This window comes from Dendronephthya gigantea, unplaced genomic scaffold (assembly GCF_004324835.1).
Source record: "Dendronephthya gigantea isolate DGI-Jeju-01 unplaced genomic scaffold, DenGig_1.0 000080F, whole genome shotgun sequence".
NCBI lineage: Eukaryota > Metazoa > Cnidaria > Anthozoa > Malacalcyonacea > Nephtheidae > Dendronephthya > Dendronephthya gigantea.
In genome coordinates this window covers 497,234-522,537 of record NW_021163090.1, presented here as the reverse complement: position 1 = coordinate 522,537, position 25,304 = coordinate 497,234, and the positions used below count along the sequence as shown (strand labels likewise).

At 37.0% G+C, this 25,304-nt stretch overlaps 4 protein-coding genes and 1 pseudogene across 5 annotated transcripts; 4 read left to right on the top strand and 1 right to left on the bottom strand.

The window, feature by feature from the left end:
* The first annotated feature begins 246 nt into the window (after positions 1 to 246).
* On the top strand, positions 247 to 3,135 carry LOC114532748 (trace amine-associated receptor 7f-like). Its single transcript, XM_028554327.1, has 2 exons — positions 247 to 978; positions 2,343 to 3,135. Exons 1-2 carry the CDS (start codon positions 255 to 257, stop codon positions 2,738 to 2,740), a joined length of 1,122 nt encoding a protein of 373 aa, XP_028410128.1. The 5' UTR covers positions 247 to 254; the 3' UTR covers positions 2,741 to 3,135.
* A 5,516-nt stretch (positions 3,136 to 8,651) lies between these two features.
* On the top strand, positions 8,652 to 9,217 carry LOC114532665 (annotated as a pseudogene).
* A 1,354-nt stretch (positions 9,218 to 10,571) lies between these two features.
* On the top strand, positions 10,572 to 17,892 carry LOC114532662 (b(0,+)-type amino acid transporter 1-like). 2 transcript variants are annotated; one of them, XM_028554219.1, is made up of 10 exons: positions 10,572 to 10,906; positions 12,015 to 12,594; positions 15,787 to 15,912; positions 16,007 to 16,163; positions 16,283 to 16,406; positions 16,508 to 16,611; positions 16,711 to 16,807; positions 16,915 to 17,070; positions 17,239 to 17,416; positions 17,525 to 17,892. In XM_028554219.1, the coding sequence occupies exons 2-10, from the start codon at positions 12,081 to 12,083 to the stop codon at positions 17,599 to 17,601; spliced, it is 1,533 nt and encodes a 510-aa protein (XP_028410020.1). In that variant the 5' UTR covers positions 10,572 to 10,906; positions 12,015 to 12,080; the 3' UTR covers positions 17,602 to 17,892. The 2 variants fall into 2 exon arrangements, with proteins under 2 accessions (XP_028410020.1, XP_028410019.1); XM_028554218.1 differs by lacking the exons at positions 10,572 to 10,906; positions 12,015 to 12,594 and adding an exon at positions 13,243 to 14,260.
* A 546-nt stretch (positions 17,893 to 18,438) lies between these two features.
* LOC114532663 (uncharacterized MFS-type transporter C09D4.1-like) lies at positions 18,439 to 20,445 on the top strand. The gene has a single exon (XM_028554221.1). The coding sequence runs from the start codon at positions 18,639 to 18,641 to the stop codon at positions 20,025 to 20,027; it is 1,389 nt and encodes a 462-aa protein (XP_028410022.1). The 5' UTR covers positions 18,439 to 18,638; the 3' UTR covers positions 20,028 to 20,445.
* A 118-nt stretch (positions 20,446 to 20,563) lies between these two features.
* LOC114532664 (metal tolerance protein 11-like) lies at positions 20,564 to 21,881 on the bottom strand. The gene has a single exon (XM_028554222.1). The coding sequence runs from the start codon at positions 21,791 to 21,793 to the stop codon at positions 20,645 to 20,647; it is 1,149 nt and encodes a 382-aa protein (XP_028410023.1). The 5' UTR covers positions 21,794 to 21,881; the 3' UTR covers positions 20,564 to 20,644.
* Between the last annotated feature and the right edge of the window lie 3,423 nt (positions 21,882 to 25,304).

Genomic DNA, 25,304 nt, shown 5'->3' with positions numbered 1-25,304 from the left:
ACGCTGACGTTAATGTCACTTTGCGATGGATTTCCCCTGTTATTACAAATTGTATTAAAGATATATGATTGGTGAATGTGATCGTGAAAAGTAAATATTGTCATCCGCATGAAAACTGCCCCGAATCACATTCCTGTGTAATTAAAGAGAAGCACACGAAATAGACACTTGTGTGTTTGTCTCCAATGCACTGACTGTCTTTGTAACTGCTCTCTTGAATAGCTGGTTTGAAGCTGCTCTAACAGTGCATAATAATGTCATCTAACATCAGTCATGTTGCAGTCTCATCCACCGTTGTAAATGAAAGCTTTGTTCCAACGTTCTCTGAACCAGTATTTGTCAGTGTGACTGTGATAACGATAGCAATTCTTGTTCTTGCTATTCCTGCCAATACCCTGGTTCTCGTCGGCTACCTGAAAGGCATCTCAGCGCTAAAGAAACCTGCAAACTATCTTCTGATAAATCTCACAGTCTTAGAATTTATTTTGTCAATAATAGTAATTCCATTTCAATTGTTGGTAAATTTCATCAAACCCAGATTTTTGAACGATACAGACGCTTCATGTGTGATTGTTGGGATCCTGGTGTATCCGTTTTACATCGCAGCGACTATAACTATGATTTTTATATCCGTGGACCGGTACTACGCCATCCGAGCACCGTTCAAGTACAAATTCATGATGGGAAGAAGCCGAATTGCTTGCATGGTTGGATATTCCTGGCTTCATTCTGTTGCGTTCATAGCTGGATTTGGATGCACGTTAGGAGTTGGATACGACGCACACTTGGGTGTCTGTGGTGTTCTTTGGAACAACAATATGATTGTCAGCTCTGTCGCAGCCGTAACCCATATTTTGCTGCCGTTTTTTCTACTTCTTGCTCTGAATATCAACTTGGTAGTGTCCCTCAGGAACCAGAATCGTACGGCTGTAAACAACCTGGATTATCGACAGGGTCAGATCTGGAAGACGCGACAAGGTATGTTTGTTTGTTCACTCAAAGGCAATGTGAGGGGGGATTTTGGTGAAAAAATGCATCATCTACTGATAAAGGCTAACAGCAGGTTGTATCAGAGTGTATTTCGCTCATTTTGTGCCGGTCTTCAGACAGAAATCACTGAAAAGTTGCGGTTGTTTTTGCGAACGCCAGTTTTGAACAAACTTTAGCATCAAATTGCGTAGCAACTGTAAATTGTAGCAACTGTTTTTCTGTGAATCATTATCGACTGCTGCCATATCTGCAGCTAGTATAATTATCAGGATTCTGTATTTTAGCCCCTTCCAGTATCTTCTTGTTTACGCAGGAAGTTAGTTGTTTTTCGTTTAATCTTAAATATTATCTCGATGCATCTTTAAGAGATTTTTATTTTCAAAATTAGAGGCTAGAGCTTAAAGAATTGTTGACGAAGGTTTATTCTAATTTTGATGAATTTTCTTTATTTATATATATAAATTGTTGATTTCTTGGTATATATATATAAATATAAATTTATTCCAAAAGCCAAAGCAACAACGACAAAGACAGGTGCAAACATCTCACAATATTGAAATTCGTGTTTGTTACACGTTTATAATACACTTTAATGTATATGATACTGATATAAATCTATTTAAAAACTCATTAAAGTAGGTTATAATAGCCTGAACAACGGTTTTCAATAACATTGTTTAACAAATCTGAGCAGTTTTTGCCATTTTGGCAGCAGCAAGTGCATTAAAAATGCATTTTAAATTATGTCACAAATATATATTTCGAAGTTATTTTCTCCAGACTTTATTGTGTAGCAGTGTAGGCAAACGTTTTTAGCGATTATAATAATAAGAACGTGCAATATAGAGTTGTTTTGATGTTTGAAAGATTTATAACGCATCATAATACGTACGATAATGTTTACTTTATGTCTTAATATAGATATTTGATATTTCACTATTATTGACATTGGTTTTGCAGATGTTTTTGTAGTTTTTAATATTCCCAGGTTATAGTTTGTAGGAAAGTGACTCCCACCTACAGCTGAACTAAAAATTTAATAACGACTACAAATGTGTACTCATGTGGGCAATATAGTGTTCGAAAGACAAACGTTTAGCTTAAACGTTGGATAAGTTCAAAATGAAAAACAAAATTATTCGAGCCGAACTATTTCGATGTAAATAGATTAATTGTCAATGAAAGTACATATTTAATGCATAAGGTGTAGGTTCAATAATTTATTTACAAGATGTATGAGAGTATTTTTAAACTTTGGCCTATCCACCGTTTAAGCTAAACGCCTTTCGAACAACCGGCCCCTGATAATTGAATATTTCTGACAAGCACGTTCATTTTTCTCCACCATGCAGCTCAAGAACGCCGGATCACGTGTCTTGTATTCTGGATTATATGCACCTTCTTAGTATCCTGGTTACCATACCTGGTTACCAGGGGATTATGGGTGATCTTCTCGAAGCCAACTTTACAAGTATTCTGCACTTTCGCAACGACAAGTCTGCAACTGAGCGTGGTCATAGACCCCGTGCTCAATCTCGTCTTCAGAAAAGATCTGAGAACGACATTGGAACGTTTAATACTTCGAAAAAGAAATGAGAGTATCACATTGCAAACTGGAAGATTGAATCTTGGCGCGAGTGTTGTTCCACGCGGTAATCGATGCAAAAACACAAAGATATTTGTGCGACCAAGGAACGAGAATTCGGAAAATTGGCTGAACCAATGCCGCCGTTATATCACCCACCGTTAACACTTAAGCCACTTTGAAACGGGTGAAATTATTTTATGATAGGTCGCGCAAAGTTCGGCTTTCCTCCGCTAAGTCTTCCCCGCGGCCATCGAGAACCTCATGTATCTCCTTAGAGTGTTAGTGCTCACGAAATAAAATCCTGAAGGCGACGAAATTTCAGTCCTGGGAACGTCGTGAGGAAGAAGAGCTTTTGGGGACCTGACACACGAAAGCAAAACTGGATGACAGCAAATACTGTATATATACACCTATTGTTCCTACACTGAATGCATCCTTGCATTTAAGAGGTCGAAAGCAAAAATAAATTAGATTTTAATAACTACAAGTACGAAGACTATTTTTGGAATAATGAATCCATGTTATGTACAAAAGATGTGATTTGCATGTTGCATGACTACCCGTTGAGATAAAGCAAAAATATCTTAAACTGAAAGGAACTTGCCTGAGGGCTACACGCACGAGAAATTTCTGTCGTATTGGAAAAATTTCTTTATCCGCTATTGTCGAATTTAATCAAGGTGATCTTTTTTAGTGTAATCACAATAATGATTAAATATTTTAATGTTTTGCCGTTATTCCGTTCATTAATACAACTCGTATGACATGACATCAAAAATAATCATATCAGATTTCAAAAGACAACTTTCATTTAAGAACCTCTATTTGTACTATAAAGAAACTGTGTACAAATATTTGATCATGCCTCGTTCACTGTTCTACCTAAATACTGTATAAGGATAGTTTATTTTGAATTATTCAAAGACCCTGCACATGCTGTCTTGATTCTGAATCTAAGGCAACGTTCTTTGCGTTTTCTCAATGAAAATATAACGCTGCCACCTTTAATTAAATTGTATGAAATTCCTCATAGTGTGACAAATTACGAAATTTGTGTTTTATTTGAAATGAGAATTCCTTTTGTTTCAGTTCAGAGCTGAGTAAACAAATTTAATTTTTCTGAGGTTTTAGTGGCCAGCCATAGCTCGTATCCTAGCAGTGAGGAAATAAGGTAATTACTGTTCACTACGCTTTGAAACTTGTCGCATTTGCGAGGGTAATAAATATGATTGCTTATTTGGCGTTACGCGTTCTTCAGAGATCGTGCAAAAGATGAACTTGCCTGTCTTATTTTTGACTGAGTAAATTTTGTGCAAAAAGAATTCTAATTTGCTGGGAGATGTATGTAATTGGATCAACGTTGCATGTATTGGTCAGGTCTACACGCTGCTATACAATGTTATAACAGTTTAATCAATTTGCACTTTCTTGTGCAACCTGGTATTGTCGGGGACTTGACTGAAGTTTAAACTCGTGTCGGAAAAGTTGAATTTTAGACTTAGCAATTTAGTGATATACTGATTCAGTCTACCATCGCAAAGTAGATGAAAATGGTTTTGAATGAAACAGTGACGGATGTTTATACGCAGAAAGAAGTCTCCGTTTTGGTTGCTGCAACAGTTCTCATCATGGCTGTCTCTGTTCCTGCTAACCTTCTCGTCCTTCTTGGCTATCTAACATCCCAATCAGCTCGTAGAAAACCCTCGAATCTTCTGCTCGTCAACATGACATTCAGTGAGCTTCTCACAGCGCTTCTTGTGCTTCCTCTGCAGTTGGTAGCTCACTACACGAACCCAACTCTTGCAAGAGATGAAGGAACTTTGTGTCGACTCATCGGGGTACTGACCTATCCGTTTTACATCGTCACTGTCGCTAGCATGGTTTGCATCAGTATTGACCGCTTCTATGCAATCCATTCGCCACTGAAATACAAGTCGAAAATAACTGGAAAACTTATCGCCCTCATGATCGCGTACACCTGGCTACATGCCACGATATTCTCATTTGTGTTTGGTCTAATAATTGGTGTTGGATATAACAAACTTTCCGCTTCTTGTAGTATTCTCTGGGACAAACATATAGGAGTCAGCGTGTTCGTAGCAAGCACTCACATTCTTCTTCCGTTCGTGTTGTTGTCAGTTTTGAACCTGAACTTGGTTCGATTATTGCGAAAACAGAACCGTGTGTTTGCGAACCAACTCGTGTTTGCAAGAGGATTAAGTGTAATCTCAAATCATCAGCGCGATGGTAAAGATGGTGCAAGGCAAGGTAATGCAAGGAAGTTGGTCATAATTTGTTTTGATGATGATGGTGGTGATGATGATGATTGATGATGATAGTTAGAGCTAGTCAGGAAAATTTAGTAGGGGGCAGTTCTATAAAAAACTAGTTAACTTTTAACTGTAATTTAGGACAGAATTCGCCAATCAGAGGCGTGTATTTGTGAGTTTGTACTAGGATTTAACTATGTAGTTCTAAAGAGTTTTAACAACCGGCCCTTGAGCTCAGCGTAGGGCGCGTAAATCTGTTGTAATGAGAAGCTGAACTCAATCAATCTGGTATTAATCCGAGAATTTCTATTCGTCAGCTCAAGAACGACGTGTGGCCTGCATGGTATTCTGGATAATAAGCACGTATTTGCTATGTTGGCTGCCTGTGCTGGTCACCAGGTCTCTACAAGTCACCCCAGTTCGTACGTCGCCACTGATTGACGCCATGTCCAACGTAATACTTCATCTTAGCGTTGTTATCAATCCGTTGTTGAATATTAAGTTCAGAAAGGAACTTCGTGTCGCTATAAGGAGAATGTGTGTGACAAGAGCTGACGTCATTCCTGCTCGAGATCTCAGTCGATCATTCTTGTCAGCGGTTGACGCAGACGGGAGTAATCTTACTACTAGACAAAATCTTACTACTAGACAAAATCTTACTACTAGACAAGCTTGGGCGCATAGCAAGTGACATTAGGATAAACAAAAAGATCGATCGATTCATAATCCTGCCAGCAAACAGACGTTTTCACACAAACACGATGTCTGAGTAAGAAGTTACTAAAATTAACTGCATCATTCCCTGTTAAAAAACCAGGTTGTTGCAATATGTGAACAGGTTTGAACAATGTTTCGCACTTGGGCTGTCAATCATTGTTTATCAACATTGCATGAATAACATTGCTCACACGATTCGTTTTTAACAATATTGTTGAATATTGTTGAATATTGTTGAATATTGTTGCAACGAAAAATATGGGCAACACTACACTGCATAACGCATCACTATGATGCAACGCTGTTACTAAACTAACTAACGCTCGAGTTTTAGCCATCTGTCAGCTTGCGATGCTCTTTAACTCTTATCTTCCCAACTCACGATTTTTGTTAGAAAAAAAACACATATATATGCTAATTGGAATTCTAACACAAAGCTATATCTATTTTGAAAACAACAGTTTTTCCAATTTTGATTTCATTGCATTACACAGACGAGAGACTTTCGGCGCTTAAAAGTCTGCGAGGTGTCTGTAAATATGTCTGAATTTTAAAATTATGCATGACATGATGCAAGTTTTATTCAAGAGAAAAAGTAGCTAAAAATATATAACAGATCGTTTTCAAAATATTTCATACATGCAGCCACAAACTGACTGGAAATGAGCTGATCGATTTGACGGTTTCTATACATTTCTACACGAAAATCAAGAATTCAGCTGCTTCCAGATCAGATTATTAAAATGGTCTGAAATTTTAATGAGCATACGTGTGGCAACCGGCTACGATGAATACTGAAAAATAGTAGAATAACACGAGAAATTTTCATGCAAGAAGTAAAACTGGCAATAAGATGCTTTTAGTGTTTTCATACTCTTTTCACAACTACGTTGGATGACTTTCTTCACGCCGTTCAACTTCATTTGTATCGATCTCGTTATTATGCTAGATCGCGTTTCATTATCCGAGTATACTACTTGCCAATGATTGATATTTTTATGAAAAACTAATGCTTAGTTTTGTATAATGGGTATATATAATGAAAGAAAGTTAACAACAGATTGGAAGCAGTCGTGTAATTGTAATTTTAAACTTTGTCATAATTTTCAATCAATTTATTTATATATACATATATATACATATATATACATACAGTGTGCATTACAGGGGTTGTCTTTCATATATATATATACATTTCAATTCTCTTGTTATTTGCGTTTACATAAAACTGTATAATAATAATCATTTCCTTTCTTTTTTCTTTAACGAAATATATACGGAATTGTTTTGCCTAGTGTGGAATAAGATAATTGTTCTTTTTCGAAATGCCATGCCTATATGTCTATGACAGCACATGCTTGCAGCTAGAAGACCAATATCGAACCAATATCAGTCGCGAAGTTCAGTTTTCTCTTTCTCTGTTAAACTGCTCCAGCTTTCGGCTCACATAAATGCCGCTCCAAACACGGCATTCTGTGCATTTTTCCAGAGTTTCTGATATACATCCTCCATATAATATTCAGTCAAGTGTGCTTCAATCTTGGACATGTTTTCGCCTTTTAAATATCTTGGGATTCGCTGCGTAACAGTCAACTCCTGACCGTTACTCAACCGTCTGTCAACTTGAATCTCGTCTTCTAGTTTTAACTCGCTCACCTCTTTCGCAGCTTTTCTTTTACATCTTTCTTCTAGTTCAACATAAAACTTTGTTGTCTGACCTTCCATTTCAGGCGTGTTTGATTTGTAGAAGACTCTTATTTCTTCGACATGTCCCATGTTTTGGAGAAGAATTCTGCTGTTTTAAGACAGTTTCTGTTGCGATTTGCTTGAGAGAAATAGATTTTGTTTCATATAGGTCCTCTGCCAACCATCAGTTGCAACTATAGATGTTCCACATCAGCTGTCCGGAGTTTATATTAGCCATTGCCACATGCCAAGGCACGTGTGGGACTCACGCGGACGATGAAGTCAATTTTAACGACCAATGTCGTCGGCATTTTAATGTATAATTATCTAATACTTGCGACTTCTTCTGTTTCAATATTGTCATTGTAATTACATCCACTTATACTAGCATATTGTAAAACTCCAAGCTATAGCTAGCTATCGGCACTCGCCAAACATATATCGTCTTTTGACATAGTCATTCAAACTCAAAAGAGTCTTTGTCCTTCTTTTTCTACTTTTTTCGACAATGTTTAACGTACAGCTGAAAAACAACCCAGTATTTGTTAAGCCGATAATCCTTCAAAAGACTAATTTATTACGAGTTCGACAAGTTTAACAACTGTAAGTATTGATAAGTTTGCCACTCATCCTTCGACGTAATTGTTTATCAGCGACATCGTACTTCACTTTGCCCATGTTTGGTTTGCCACTTTTGCCTGGGACACAAGTCACATGTGCGTGTACTTCTGGCGGGCAGTGAGGACAAAACTTGTCTCGAGAATTAAAACTATGAATTAAGCAGATGTGTTAACTAAAAACTAAGGTTTAGGTCTGACGGAACATCTATAAAAGAAAAGTAAACAGATATTCAGTTAAAATGAATAATTATTTAACTTATTGTTTCTCCTTCAGCTGCTGTAAAATGGGAAAGGTGAAAAATGTTGTTTACAAATATAGGAACAGACTCCTCAGCCATTGTCACGTAGACACAGTCTGTTTCTCATCGGAGAATTGATAACGATACTGCCCGCAAAAACGATAAAAGGCCAATTATTTCATCAACGAAAAAAGGCCTGAAATAATATTCTGAGAATTTATTTAGGCGGCAAACCACTTTGGTTAAACCGGGGGTTGGAGGACATCCTGTAACATTCTGAAATATTGCGGTTTTCTTCCTAGCTTTTTTTGGAAGACTTCGTATTCCAAGACTATTAGACTATAAAAATGACTATAGTGCTAGAATCTTTAATTCATAATCCGACGATAATTCGAGTTTCTCGCCAGAGGAATCGCGGGCTCGTGAACGAGGTTGAGTAATATAGATTAATTTCCTCGTTCCCAGACCCAATGTGTCAATCAAGGTGTCAAAGTCCCAGATTCTGAGCCAGGCACTTCAGTTTTGTATAAATTATTGTGTGATGCGTCCAAGCTGCGTTTTCAATTGAAATTTTGATTCAATAGCGATCGATTAATTAAGATGTCAGCTGTAGCACCAAGCAATTCTGGTAGCCTAAAAACCAAGCAAGGATTGTCGAATGGCGACAAGCTTAGAAGTGGTGTTAGTTTGAAACGTGATGTCGGCCTTCTTGGTGGCGTTGCTGTGATCGTTGGTACTATGATTGGTAGTGGTATCTTTGCTTCACCAAAGGGAGTTCTTGAAGCATCAGGATCTGTTGGCATGGCGCTCATAGTCTGGGCTATATGCGGTATTCTCGCTATCTGTGGTGCTATGGCATACGCTGAACTAGGAACAATGTTTCCAAGGTCTGGAGGCGAGTACGTTTACTTGCGTGAAGCCTTTGGTGAACTGCCGTCCTTCCTCTTAGCTTGGACTTCTTGTATTGTTATACGACCAGCTGGAGTGGCAATCATATGTCTAATCTTTGGCGAATACATTGTTACACCTTTCTTTCCTGATTGTACGAAGCGTTCTGATGTTCAAACTATTATAAAACTGTTAGCTGCTTTGGCGATTGGTAAGTGAATAATCCCCCTTTGTTTTTTTAACTTTTAATGAGGGAATGTGCATTTCACGTCTGGGTGTCAGGTTACAAAATTACTATAAGAATAATTCAGAAACTGGTGGCGATGTAACTATGTGTTTTGATTATTTCCGAGATTTCGGCCGATAAACCTGGCCCGCGAGTTCACCACTGAAAGCTCAGAATTATAAATGGTGATATGAACACAGGTTTCCGGATTATTTCATACATACATCAACACGCGGTGCTAAGCTTTAGACTGCAAAGTGGAAAGTACTTGTGTGAGCTCGTCTTTCCTAATGATCCTTTGTCGCTGCAAAGACGAGTCAAAGCAAGTTTTCTCGCAGTCGCAGCTAGGTTGCCAGGTTGCAACCCGAGACACCTAGGAAACAGGTAGAGACCAGCGAGCGAGCTCTGTATATTATAAACAGAGAACACTGGTAGAGACATGAAGTTATCAACTTATCACAGACTTTATTTTATAAAGGCCGTTTTACAGTTAGGTGGGGTTTTTTTGGTGCGAGGACATAAAAAATTGAGAGTTTATTATTGCGTATTTTAGTCTCGTCTGGTCGTTTTTTAATGTTAAAAAACTGACAAAGACCAGAACCTAATCATATTGTTGCCTTGAAAATTGATATTGCTATGACACTAAGTTTATGTTTAATTTCCGTTTTTTAAACAGTTAAAACCATATAAGACCATCAATTAGATTTGGTTAATTATTGAGGTTTAAAGCCCGGCGCACACTGGAGGAAACAGCTGAGCTGAGCGTCACTCGTGGCTGTTAGCTGAGCTGTTTCCTCAAGTGTGCGGTGTCTTATTCGGCGTTTTCTGGCACGCGTGCCATGAGCGCAGAATATTTAACATGTTGAATAATTTTGTGCACGAGTGAACATTTCCTCACAGTGTGCGCGCGTCCTGAGCTATCGGCTCAGCAGTTGGAGCAAGTGATACTCGCCTATAATTAAATTTAAAGCAGGTTCAAACACATTTAAAGTTAAGAAACATTATACATTCATTACTTTTTAGCAGTCAACAAATCATTAAGACTTAACGGCACCGAAAAAATGAGTAAACGGGTCACTCAAGACACCTTACCTCGTATAGACAGGGATAATCGGGCCAAAAACCGCAAATTTGTTTTCTAGTACTGATTCGGCAACTATTGAGTTATTGTACTTGGGTTGTAAAAATAATTCAAAATATGAAAAGAACACACTCGCATTCGCTCCAACTGCTGAGCTGATAGCTCAGGACGCGCGCACACTGTGAGGAAATGTTCACTCGTGCACAAAATTATTCAACATGTTGAATATTCTTCTAATAAGACACCGCACACTTGAAGAAACAGGTCAGCTAACAGCCACGAGTGACGCTCAGCTCAGCTGTTTCCTCCAGTGTGCGCCGGGCTTAACGTCATCGACTATCCCTCCCGGCCTCCCATTCGAAACAGTGGAAGACTTCATCTTCGAAACAGTGCCCACAATTTAAATAATGATACTTTTTATTGGGAGGGAGATGCTAAGCTGAGACAAAGAGCATTTGAAAAGAATATATTAAATATTCCTCCCTTTCATTGATAGAATTAAGCTTTTCTAAGGAAATTCTTTAAAATTAACAAAGCTGAACGCTGCTTCGAAAGTCTAAGGTTACATATAATGAAGCCTGGGTACAATGATGAATGTATTAAGAGGAGATTTTTTTGCTTGGCACGTATTTCGCGCTTAAAACTTATGACGTCATTTATGAATACCACAAAACAAATATGGCGGCTGTCAAAGAGCGATGTAAGATTTTCGACTTTCCTCGTGTAAAATAAAGAAATACTGGGAACTTCATTGATAAAACGTTCAATGAAACATGACATTGGTGTTTTCCAATCAATGGCCGAATGCAGGTCCGAGATCTTTGATGATAGAAAGCGGGTGTGCACGATAGTGGCGATGCGATGAATTATGGCTCAAACTATGACATCAAACCATGAAAATATTATCTAATTGATCATAGCTGACCATTTGCTTTCTTGCTGCAGAATATTTTCTGTGAGCATTTATTCATACATGAAGTAATGAAGACTATTGAAGGTAATATAAATTTAGTTATTTGTATTTTGACTATTCCATGTACTTTATATATTGGGTCTCATATCATATGTACCCTGAATTCATGAAACTTAGGTCAACCATTGAGGAAAGTTTAACAAGAGGAAAGGAGTACAGGACGAAGCAAATTCTCAGCAGTAAAATGTTCTAAATAATTGACCTTATAAACATTGAGATTTGGGGATATTCCAGAGTGAACACTGAAAGGAAACTTGACTTTGAATTCAGAACTCACTACTGCATTTCCATTTGAAAATAATTTTTCTGGCTCTGAATGTAATTCTCAACCTTAAAATGTTCTAAATAATTGTTTTGACCTTATAAACTGTCTTCCATTCAAATTTGAAGAGATTCCAGAGTGGATGCCGAAAAGAAATTTGACTTTGAATTCAGGTCATATATGAGCTCATTACTTTAATATGTGTAATATGTCCATTTGAAAATAATTTTTCTGGCTCTGAATGTAATTCTCAACCTTAAAATGTTCTAAATAATTGTTTTGACCTTATAAACTGTCTTCCATTCAAATTTGAAGAGATTCCAGAGTGGACGCCGAAAAGAAATTTGACTTTGAATTCAGGTCATATATGAGCTCATTACTTTAATATGTGTAATATGTCCATTTGAAAATAATTTTTAAACCACCAACGAAAAGTCACCAAAAAATTTTTAAACCACCAACGTTCTTAATTAAAATTAAGAACGTTGGGGGGTTTCAAATTGCGATTCAGACTTCGTGGCAGTGGTGGTTGTAGTTAAGATGTCGGGTTTAACAGCAAGCAAAATACGGTCGTCTAGCTCCTCTGAAAGCCCCGGAACCAGACCAGGACCGCCGAATGGCAAGAAGTCAAGTGGTGTTACGTTGAAACGTGATGTCGGCCTTCTTGGTGGCGTTGCTTTGATCGTTGGTACTATGATTGGTAGTGGTATCTTTGCTTCACCAAGGGGAGTTCTTGAAGCATCAGGATCTGTTGGCATGGCGCTCATAGTCTGGGCTATATGCGGTGTTCTCGCTGTCTGTGGTGCTATGGCATACGCTGAACTGGGAACGATGATCCCAAATTCTGGAGGCGAGTACGTTTACTTGCGTGAAGCTTTTGGTGAACTGCCGTCCTTCCTCTACGCTTGGACTTCTTGTATCGTCATTAAACCAGCTGGACTGGCGATCATATGTTTGATTTTTGGCGAATACATTGTTACACCTTTCTTTCCTGATTGTACGAAGCGTTCTGATGTTGAAACTATTATAAAACTGTTAGCTGCTTTGGCGATCGGTAAGTGTATATATATCTCATCTGTTTTAATTATTAAATTTGCCTGATTTGTTGCAATTTGGCGAGGGAGAATGCATTTTCGTGTGTTGCGGCGTGTTGCGGCAGCAATCGCATACCACCTTTATGTGAGATACAAAATCATGTAACGGTCTCAAGTAGTGTATTCGTCTACCCACTACATCTAAAAAAATCATGCTTATGATATGGGCTTGCACTATGCACACTGCTTTAAGTGCCCGGCCTGCTGGAGACAGTACAGTGCAATATAGCTCAGTGGCTGTAATACGGTCTATGAATAAGATGTCTCTGTCTTCCCATTACTCTTTGTGCTTGAGGTCAGAGCGACTGTTCACGTGGACGGGTAAACCTCCCCCCAACTGAGCCAATTACTCAATTAGTGCAACTGTAGAGCTCGAGCCATTTATATTATACATATTATACACTATGTGAAATATACACTATGTGAAAAATGAAGCTCTGTTCAGAAATAGTAGAAAAGGGGAAAAAACATGGGCTTTTAAATACAAAGCTAGGGGTAAATTATTATTTAGGTTCTATTCTCGGAAATCTTAGCAACCAGAAACACGTGGAAATATGTGAAAAGGCTGAAAACGTTGAAAATACTGTAAACAAACCGGGCCAAATTTGAGCGCAGTTTGTACTTTGATACTTAAGGCGCAATTTCCGGCCAGAAGCGGCTGATGTAACATGGTGGATCTTGTATTTACATGTTAAATCCACGTGTTCGCACAAACAAAACAAACTACACCAACCACTTTATTCCTTTTAAACGCATTTTAACGCATAAAATAACGACAGGGCTAGCTTAAAAATAACTAATAGGCTTAAATCAGATGTAATTTGATCGCAAAATAGTTTTATTTCATTTTTTTTGCGCGTTTAAACGCGATATGAATTGGCGCGAATTGTGTCCTAAATAAGGCACTTATCGTTATAATTTATTCCCTGGCTTCCTATTGGTCGAAAGTAAAAACAAGGCTGAGTTCGATACTACAAGGCAATAAACGTTATTGTGAAATCCACGTGTCTTAAAGGAAGGGGACCGTTGTGTTTTTTCTTCGTTTTACCTCTGTTTTAACTGTACAAAATTACAATCGGAGGATCAGATTTTTTACACATATATTCAAAAAGATGTCAAGTTTAATGGCAAACGAAGAGCGACCGCCGAGCAATTCTAGCAGCCCCGAAACTGAGAAAGGATTGTTGAATGGCGATAAGCCGAGTGGTGTTAGTTTGAAACGTGATGTCGGGCTTCTCGGTGGCGTTGCTGTGATCGTTGGTACTATGATTGGTAGTGGTATCTTTGCTTCACCAAAGGGAGTTCTTGAAGCATCAGGGTCTGTTGGCATGGCGCTCATAGTCTGGGCTATATGCGGTGTTCTCGCTGTTTGTGGTGCAATGGCATACGCTGAACTAGGAACGATGATCCCAAGTTCTGGAGGCGAGTACGTTTACTTGCGTGAATCTTTTGGTGCTCTGCCGTCCTTCCTCTACGCTTGGACCGCCTGTATCGTCATCAAACCTTCTCAATTGGCGATCATATGTTTGATTTTTGGCGAATACATTGTTACACCTTTCTTTCCTGATTGTACGACGCGTTCTGATGTTCAAACTATTATAAAACTGTTAGCTGCTTTGGCGATTGGTAAGTGTTTAATCCCTCTGTTTCATCTATCTTATTTATAAGTATCTAATTTAAAATCATCTCAAAGTTTAACATCGCAAGCAGAGCACATAAAAACTTGATTCTTGCCAAGTTATTTAACAATGTATTACAAAGTAATTTTCGCGCGAAAATATGGCGCGTTGCTGTGCGTTGTTTTATTTGCCTTTGTAATTTATTTATTTCTTTTCTTCTTCATTTACAATAAAATAACTAGATAATTTCTAGAATTTTTAGACATGTATGTTTATATTATAAAATACTTCCAGACAATGGAGAAAATTTATATCGTAGTATTGTTTTTGCTTTCATGATATTATTAAAATGGACATTTTTAGAGATATTTCATATCTTCTCTTAGCAACTATTAATATTTGGGCGAAAACACGCAAAAAGTGAGGATATCACAAGCACTTAAATCTGATTGTTTAACCCTAACTGTTCATCCCTTACTTAACCCGGAAAAAAAATTCTTTCAACAGAAGAATATGTTCTCGTGTACTCATGTACATAGTGAAAGTTTTTTTTTGTTTAATTTAACGACGTCTGTTGATATTGTATAAATTTCTGTTTTGCATTTGTAATTTCCTAGAGTTGCTTCCGTGTGGGCCAGTAAAATTGATTTTAATTTATGCTAGGTTCAGTTATTTTAGTTTTTATAGTGGGAAGGGAGTAAAAAAAGTGATAAGATTGATATGAAAAGGTGTGCGTAGCAATACCACATTGCTACTGGCGTATATCAGAGGTGGAAAGCGATAAAGGACAATCAAATAACATTGAATATAAGTTGCATGAAAAGAATTTCTTATATTGTTGCCAGGTTTTGATGAATTATTAATTGGGTGAAATCAAAGAATTGATTATCCATCTGTGTGCCAATTTGGCAGGGACTGTGATGTCCAGTCAATCTGTGTGGGTCTTTTGGACCTCTAGTTATTTTGTAGTTTTTGGGATCAATCTTTTCTCAATTTGATCACGACTGCAAGAATTTTCTATCAGACACCTGTCTTTGCATTGCTCATTCAATAAATCAGTCAAAAGCTGATTAACGAGATCTCCGAAGTTGAGATGTTATCAATATTTGATATAAAACTAACACATGCATTGATAATACTCCTGGAATATTTATTCATAATAAATTATTTAGATAACGCAAGTGCTTTTAGAGGCTCTTTGGAGATCTGTTGTCCTTATGTTGTCCTTATAAGTATTTCTGATGTAATTTAATACCCACATTATTGATATAATGACAGCTGTATGTATGTTGGGTTGGTACCTAATTATACTGATTAGATAATCAGAATTCCAATATGATTCTGGTCAATCCATACGTGATCAAATGATGAATAGTTTCATCCCATCTTCCAAGGAATCTCTAAGCAATATGCTTGTTTGAATGTTTGTCTATTTTTCTTTTGTATTTTCCCCTTACTTTGAAAAGTGTATCTTGAATAATGTTAGACTGAGACACTTCAAAGTGCTACAGCCAGTTTTTCTCTCATTTCTAGCTATTATCACAATTGTAAACTGTTTGAGTGTCAAATTGGCTGCACGGGTACAAGTGTTTTTCATGGCTGCAAAGCTTCTTGCTCTTGCGTTGATTATCCTTACTGGTATTGTCAGACTTTTCCAAGGTACATTTTAATATGGTTGGTGTACATGTTTGAAAATGCAACCAAGATGGTGGCATTGTGATTCACTCACTGTGTAATTGGGGCTCTTTCTTAGGATATACAACAGAATTAGATGGCAAACATTCATTTTCTGGGACAGCAACTGTTTCAGAAATTGGATTAATTGGACAAGCATTTTACAATGGTCTCTGGGCATATGATGGGTGGAATAACTTAAATTATATTTCAGAAGAAGTACATGACCCTAACAAGTATGTTGATGTACTGCTAACTACATGTGTAAATGAATGGTGGTTGTTTCTTTACCACTCCTAAGTGATTGTGTCATGTGGTAAAATTTTTCATCAAGAACCATTCTATACTTTGATAGAAACATTCCAAGAGCCATAGGTATTGGTATTCCATTGGTAACATTTGTGTACTTGTTGACAAATATTGCCTACTTTACTGTGTTGTCGGAGCAAGATATAATTGAAGGTGGAGCAGTGGCAGTGGTAAGTACCTTGCCAATTTTCTTATTTCTTACCTACTTCTGTACTGTAATGCCTTTAGACAAGCAATTTCTTTTAACTCATTTCCATTTTCATGTTTTTAGTTGTTTGCAAACAAAATGTTTGGTGTCATGGCTTGGATTATTCCAGTGTTTGTTGCCTGCTCCACATTCGGTGCAGCTAATGGCTCTGCCTTGTCTAGTGGACGGTATGAAAATCATTGCTTCAAGACTCACTTCTGATTCAAGACAAAAGTCACTGTGAACAAATGTTTTACTTAGCATATACATCTTTTGATTCATTTTAGTGTATTCTATGCAGCATCTAAAAATGGAGAACTACCTAAATTCATGGCGATGATTCACAATGCCCGATTTACTCCTATTCCCGGACTTATTGTTCAAGTGAGTTCAAAGTTGAAAGCTTTTTTTTTTTTGCTAATCAATTACATATTATATTAAAGAAGATTATCTTCACCAGCAAAAATTACATCAAACTTTCTTCTTTCTAGAGTATCATTGCATGGCTCATGTTGATCCCAGAATCCAGTGGTTTTAGCACCCTAATTGACTATTTTACGTTTGCTTCATGGGTTTTTTATGGTGCAACGATTTCTGGCTTGCTCTACATGAGATTCTCCAAACCAAATGCAGAACGACCCTTCAGAGTTAGTTAATGCTTCCATATTGTTGTGGATTTCATTGCTTTCCTTACCTTGCTATTTTTAGATGAATTTGTGATGTTATTAAAAATGCATGTACTAAAAGGATTAGATAATTATATAATAGTCATGCAATATCTTTTATCACATTAAAGAAATCATTTTTCTTTTTAGGTATTCTTCATTTTTCCTGTAATAATCATTATTGCAGCCCTTTATTTGATCATTGCTCCATTCTCTCAAAATCCTCTTCCCTCCTTCTTTTGTCTCCTTTTCATATTTGCTGGAGTTCCTGTTTATTTCATCTTTGTTTATTACAAACTAAGTCCTCAATGGTTGGACAGAGGGATTGGTAAGAGAAATGTTATTAAGTAAATGTTATTAATTCATTGTGGTAGGATTCATTTGAATATACATTTTATCAATATTTTTAATAAAAAAACTTCACTATTTTTTTCAGAATGGTTCACATTTTGGGTGCAGAAATTTGGTGATATATCATATCCAGAACATGCTGAAGATATTGTCGTTGGTTGACTGAATCAACATACTTTAGTTTATTGTAGTTATAGACTAGCTTTAACCTCCTTAAAAAGTAGGTCTGTGGTAGTCAACAATAGCATGTAATATGTATTATTGCATATAGTATTTAGATATTTCAGTTTATTTAGAAATGTGTCCCATCCACGCTAACGCAAGTAAAGTTGTAAATATTTTTTGTGTCTCCTATGGCAAGTCAAAAACTTGTTAGCATATTATTAATTATTCATTCTAATAATAACAATAATAAAGGGCATTGAAATTTGAAAGCAATAACTGTTATTACATTAGAGCATAAGTTAAATGCTGAGGGTGTTTTAGGAGATCAAAAGGAATGATCTTTTCTATAGGTTTGTGGTAAGAGAATTGATTTGGGATCCCAAAAGAGTAGATTTATGGATGGGTTTCCGTTTTTAAACAGACTTTGTCGCACTGAATATGAAATGTTGGTTGTTACATCCCCAAATCTCTGTCACATATGAATATAGCATGTTGAAAAAAAGTAGAAAGATTGGCTACAATTATATTTGCCTGCATTCACAGGTACATGTTTGTTCGCTCAGCGGACCTATTTTTATCTACGTTCCTGGTTTGGCCTAAAACAACATGAATATTTAATTACTGCGATATTGCGCATATGATTTCCGCATGATTGAGTTGTATGTACTTGTATTTGCGTGTGTCTGCTTTTGAATATTAGAAAAGTAGATGACAAGTAAACATCTAGTATTTTACTAGAAGGAATGAAGCAATGATGGCCATGGTGTTTAAAGCCACGAATATAACAGCCTAAGCCCTAAAATCACAATTCACTGGGTGTTTTTTCTGTCATGCACCCCTAGCCATGCATTGTTCAAAATTCTTTATAATACATAATTAGCATTCTACGCGTGCGCAGTTCCGTTCAAGGAGAAAGAATATTCATAATTGAATCATTGATTAATAATTCTCGCCAACGCTTCATTGCGGCTTTCAAAGATACGAACGATTTTTTCTCTCGAAGTCGAAACGATTTAAAACTGAGAGTAAGAAAAATGGAAACGGACTCTTTACTTTTTCCAAAACCTGCTAATGTTTTGCCACAGTTCAACGAAACAGCCAGCCAAGAAGAACCGAAATTGTACAGAAGGCGTTGGGTGATGTTGGCAATTTTGACCTTACTTACAGCCGAGAATCTAACTCAATGGCTGTTCTACAGTGCGATTAGCAACATCGTAGAGTATCATTTTGCTGTTTCATCGTTTCCCGCGCAACTATTGTCCCTCAACAACCTCGCAATCATCATGATTTTTGGTCTACCGGCGGCTTTCGTTATTAATAAGACGACTTTGAAGTCTGGCTGTCTCATAAGTGGCCTGTTAAGTTTGATCGCTCTGTGGATCAAGTTCTTTGGAGCTGGCAGAAACGGATTCGCGTTGTCATTATGCGGTCAAATCCTAGCATCGTTGGGAACTTGTTTTGTTCTTTCTCTCCCGGCACAATTGGCTTCAATTTGGTTTGGTATATATGAGCGATCATTAGCCACCTCTATAGCAGCAAGTGGTCTTTCCTTTGGCATGGGATCAGCCTATTTATTTGCAGTTCAGTTTGTGCCTGATGTTGAAAGTCACACGAAAATACAAGATGGCATACGTAAGAGTATACTTGTCCAAGCAATGCTCTGTTCAACCACAATCATTGCGGCTGTGATTTTATTTGATAATGTGCCCCCAACTCCGCCAAGTCCATCTCAGGCAGCAGTCAGCACAGATGACCAGACAAAACCTTCATTCCTCACGTCTTTAAAGGAATTACTAGGCAACACCTCATTTGTGTTAACTGGGCTAACATTTGGAGCAGTTAGTGGTGTTCTCTATGCATTTTTTAGCCTGCTAAGTGATATTGTTCTTGACAATTATGACGTTAGTGAAAAGCTAGTTGGCTGGGTAGGATTCATTGGATCTGTGATCGGTATCCCTGGCATGCTTCTCGCTGGGTTTTGGCTTGATCGGACAAAGACTTATAAGAAATCATTTGTGGCATGTTCTGGTTTCATTTTCATAACAAGTTTGGCTTTTACATTAGCAGTAAAGTACAATGCACCAATAGAGGTCATATTTTTAATTGTTGCGTTATTTGGATTCCTCACAGCAGCTCTAACCACAATGGGCTTTCTACTTGGTGCGGAACTGACGTATCCTGTACCTGAAATTTCATCATCGGGTGTACTTTTGACATGTGGACAAATGTTCGGTGTTTTGGTCCTTGGGATAACATCCTACACCGTAGCATCGATCAGCAGTGAATTTGTAAATTGGTTCAACACAGGAATATGTCTAGCTGCTTTTCTGATTACTCCATTCATCAAACCTGACTTCCGACGGCTCAAAGAAGACAGCATATTGTCTTCCCACACTATAATTGCTACTAATAGCGACAAATAATGAATTCTGAAATACATGGGAATAATTGCTAATATTGGGAGATTTTGTGGTCACAGAATGGGGAAATATTTATCGACCTATTTGCATTTTGGCTCATTATAATTGCAACATAATAAACACTTTCCTGGAAAGATAAAACAAGTGTTTATCAGTTTAGCCCAGGTACCAGAGGAAATGAAAATGGTATCAAGTATAACTACCAAAGGAAATGCAAATGGAATACAAATGTACACCATATAAAGTATTTATTTCTTTTTACAACTATATATTGACAATCGAAACAATATTTAATATGTAGTTAAACTTTCAATATTTTGAATAATCTGGCTTCTCTTTTATCCAAGTATTAAGAAAGGCTCATTGTGCTTGTAGATTATTAGCAGCTTGCATGTAGTGTATAAAATATTTAAAAATTCTACTTCATTTAGAGTATAGGTTGATCATCAATATAAAATAAATAAGATCTTTAGTGTACAGTAGTTTTGATATTTTGTTGAGCATATATTTTGGCAGGGAAGAACAAGAGTAAAGTAAGAAGATATTGAAGGTAGGTTTTATCACATCACATCATATTCAACATATTCAACATAATAGGTTTAAACGTCAACTAAGCTGTTCTATGATAAGTCCATAACATTTTCAGCAATATAATGTTCATCCTCAGGGCGATGCTCACACTCGTAATCAATATGCACAAAAGCTCGTTCAACAAAACTAAACATTTCTAACTTTCGTTGTAGTGGCTCGCCAACATCATGCGCCTCTTGAAGTGTGATTTGAGGTGGCAGCACAATGTGAACTTCAACAATCAAATTGTTTCCAAAATGGTATGCTCTTAGGGTATCAATAAATTGAATCCTGTTGTCAAAATTACAGCACACTTGTAAGAGCTTTGTTAGAAGCTCTGGAGTGGCAGTGAAACCAGAGAGACTCTTGACCTGTTGCCATCCAACACTAAACCAACCATATGCAATGTATGTACTTATCAATATTGCACCAACAGCATCACCTGGTTTCCACCATCTGTCACCGATATAACCAAACGTTAATGCAACTATGTTTGAAATGACGTCATTGCGATGGTCATGTGTTAGTATTTCAGTTGATGGTGAATTGTATCTACGACAATACAGAAATAAAAGTATTTTTATCCCAATAGTACCACATATGATAATAATGGTTGGTAATGACATATCTGGACCAGATGAATTCTTCACCAATGATTGAACAGATTCAATGATAATTTGTAACGATGCAATCGCCATAATCACAGATAACACTGTAATTGCTAATGGTTCCAGCCGAGTCTTCCCAACTGGGTATTCATAGAAATTGGTCATACGTATGGATCGGTTTGTCAACCATATCAGCACACCAGATATCAAGTCTATTGCACTGTCAACCAGACTTGAGATGATAGATAATGATCCTGATAGCACACATGCAATTGTTTTGCCAATTAACAACAAGAGGTTACAAGCCAAACTAATTTTCGCTGCTCTTGTTGCAAATTTAGAAGCTGGTTCGTTAACCTTGTTAATTTCGTCACCATCTGCTAACATACTCTGTAGTTCCTCCTGCCGTTTATAGTATTGTTGTACATTTTTATGCAAACGTTCACCTCTAGTTAAATGTTTAGATGTTTTTAAGATGGTATTTGATGGTACTATCTCTTCAACAAGTGTGGCAACAGAATGTGCACTTCTTGTTTGTGAGGTATTGCTTGTCAAGACAGCACCACTTTGTTCATTTTCCTGCATTTTCATTTGTGTATTTGACCATTTGGTAAAGTACAAATCTCTAATTTATCTTATCACTTCTCTTTGCTTCAAAAAGATTTACAAGTAATTTAATAAGAACATATTCACTTTATCATCCTGAGCGATGTGTTTTTTTCAATGGTTTTAAATTTATCGATGCCCACAATTTTCCCCGTCAGCGAAATAATTTCAATTTTCATGTAAGAAATATAAAAATTATTAACAAAGTACGTTTGAGACTTGAGTGATGCTGATTAATGTGGAAATAATAATTTTTGAGCTAAATCTAAAAGATTTTCAAATGTTTTAAACGATGGAGTCGCGAGAATGGATGCACAGAACGAAAATTCATCGTTCAGTGGTACGTTTTGACGCAGGTTAATATTTTATGATTAGACTGACGCTGTTGTGTGAACTCACTTTTTAATCTGTTTCAACTGGTTTGGAATTGAGAGTTGTTTTGATCTATTTCATTAGCTCGGGTTCATAAAACAGTAATTACTTGGGAAAACTTTTGGCATTTATTACTTTTAGGAGGATAGTATTGTTCCAGACGTCTCTGCCATGCAGAAGAGGGGGGGGGGGGTGCAGTCAATGCAGTGTATATCATTGAAATCTATTTGTACAGCTCCACCTCCAAATTCTAATTATCTGGGGCCAGTTGTATATTGGTAACTTTGACCAGCAGTTAGTGTCAGGATTGGGCAATCAAGAATCATATACCAGTTTCCATTCCCCAAATCTAAAATGTAGCTAGGCATTTTCCATAACCAACCCTGGCTGCCCCCTTGCTAGTAAAGACGGTAACTTTGTGTCAAATTGCCACATTAATGACAGCTGTATTGAAGTGTTTTTTTTTGTTCTTAGGAATGTGGTATAGGATATTTCTGTATGATCTAGGCACATCCGTCTTAATTCATTGTATAGTAGCACTCTTCTCATTCTGTTCCTTACAACGACACAAATACGGCAGATTTTTTCCAATACTTGTTATAATTGTGGGCTTCTTATTTCCTGTGACTGGTGGAGTTATAACCAGTAAGTCTCAAACAACACTTACTTTAGAGTGTACCATTTGTTTCGAATTGTTGTTCACTGCAATGTCACATTTATTCCAGGTGCATTAATATCATTTGTGTACCAAAGTGCTCGTCTTACCATGCCCAACTATGCTGCATTTCTCTGGGGTGGTGGTCAAGCATTTGTCCTTTTTCTCATCTCTTACACAAGAATACTGGCAACTTTATGATCAACCTGTAATGGTTTTTAAATAATACTGTGGCAACCATGATATGGCAGCTGAAGATGTGTTTTCAACATCAGTAATGCTGGTCAAAAATGATTAGAAAATCTACTTCTGCTGGCGAAGTTTTGGTCGATTTTAATTCAGGCAAGTTAACAGGCAATTTTAGGGAGTTTATAAAACCAAAAAAGCAAACAAACTTATAGTTCAGCTTTAAAACTATGATTCCAGGTTAAAACTAAATTATTGTTAAAATATAATTCAGAATCACACAGGTGGTAAGATGTTTTATTAAAAGTAAAGTGCTCCGAATATAAAAAGAAAGAAACAAATAGTTTTATTTAGTTTTATTGCTATTCAGGGTCAGAGAAATATTAAATTAGTTCCTCTAAGACGTTTCTTTTATTTGAGGTTGCAAATGAAGATAAATAACAGTAATCTGTGTCACAGATAATGTATTAACTAGGCACTACACTGACTACAGCCAGTTTCCCTAAAGCCATTTGTTCTGCTTGAGAACCCACAGACAAACCATATCCTGTCCAATCTATTTTTGAGGATCATTTTCTTGAGTAGAAACCAGCCCTGAATGACAAGAAACATCTAGATTATCAGACACTCCTGTGGACAAGAAAGTTATTAAACAGAATCACGTCTAGGTGACTAGCTTAATAGGGTGACCTTCAGCCATATGATATACCGTCTGGCATCTGATACACAATTATCTGATCTCACAATTAAGTCTCGCGAGTTTTCAACCATTTTCTTGACTTGCAACCAATATTTATTGTGTTGAATTTGTAAGAAATGTTTTGATCAAACTCTTGAGGTGATAAAGATCAAAGATTTTTCTGGTAATTACGTTTGTATCAAACTATTTGTATAAGATCGTTGATGGATAACTATAGGCGTAACTCATTCCGCATTCCAGATGAGATTTTATTTCGGGAATGCTAAAAATAGTCTTCACACCTGTAACCCATAAAGGTGGCATGGGATTAAACCCATAAGCGCGTTTTTGTACATTCCGAAAACAGCCATGAAAATCTCAAACGACAGGAAGAACCGACAATTAATGCTTGGTGGTTTATTCAATACAGTACGCAATTGCAATAAAATGTATTAACCATTTCCGCTGTAAGTCTGAAAAAATTATCTTTTTCTATAATCAGTATTAATAAATTATAGTTGAGAATGAAATTTCTTTAGCTTTGCATGCTTTTGGGGCGAAGCTGTACTACTTATCAATTCCCTATTCGGTAGTGTCGCAGCTCCTCGCAAGAATGATTTTCATTGGCTGAACTTTACAATACATCTTTGTTTTAACCAATCGCACAGCTTCGTTCTTTAGAAAGCATAGAAAAGCATTATCCAATTGGACGAAAGCTGCGACATGTCCCAGTGGATTAAACCCTGGGACATACTACTTTACAGACGGGCTTGGTTCGAGTTGCATCCCTCGTTGGATTGGTTTATTCCAGCCAATAAGAGAACAGTATTGCTAGCCAATCATGTTCGTTATATTTTCGCGGCAATGACGCGTGCCAGTGAAGTACCTGCCCGACAAAATGGCGCTCAAAACACGACATGCAGCCGACCACGAGCATGGGTGGGCGACAAGCGCTAAACACAGTTTACGATGGCGGGAAAATATGAAATGTTTCCTTTTCGTAAAGTGTTGACAGATTTTTGCACCTCAATATTCACCACTTTCCGCATTTTTATTTAGTTTGACTTTAAATAGATGTGTTTGTTTTAAGGTTAAAGGATTCTGCGCGTTTTTTCGACAGCCATGATGCATGTGTTGACACACGAGGTTCTGAAAAGTTTTGATAAAGCATGGTTGATAAATAAACGACATTCCCTGATGATATATCACGCAATCCTCTTGCAACAGCTTCACGGAGTTTTTAGAGCCGATCTCGACAAAGTGAAACGGAAACCAAAAGATTTTGAACTCACTTGTATAAATGAACAGTTTATAAAAATTAGGATATATACTAGCAAAGATCCTCTTCCAACCGATAGAAACTAACAGGCAGATGGTCAACTATACTTCTAGGTGCATGAGAAATTATAACTAAAGTCTAAAGTACAAGGTTATTTATTTAAAGTACAAGCATTTATGATGATTTCATTATAAACACAATGTCATGGCTGATATATTTCACAAAGCTATAAAATATGATTTTCAACTCATTCGTGACTGTAGAAACTTATGTGAAGTTCACCCTTCCTGCTTTCTCTTCCCCCATTTCCTATGACGGCAATTTT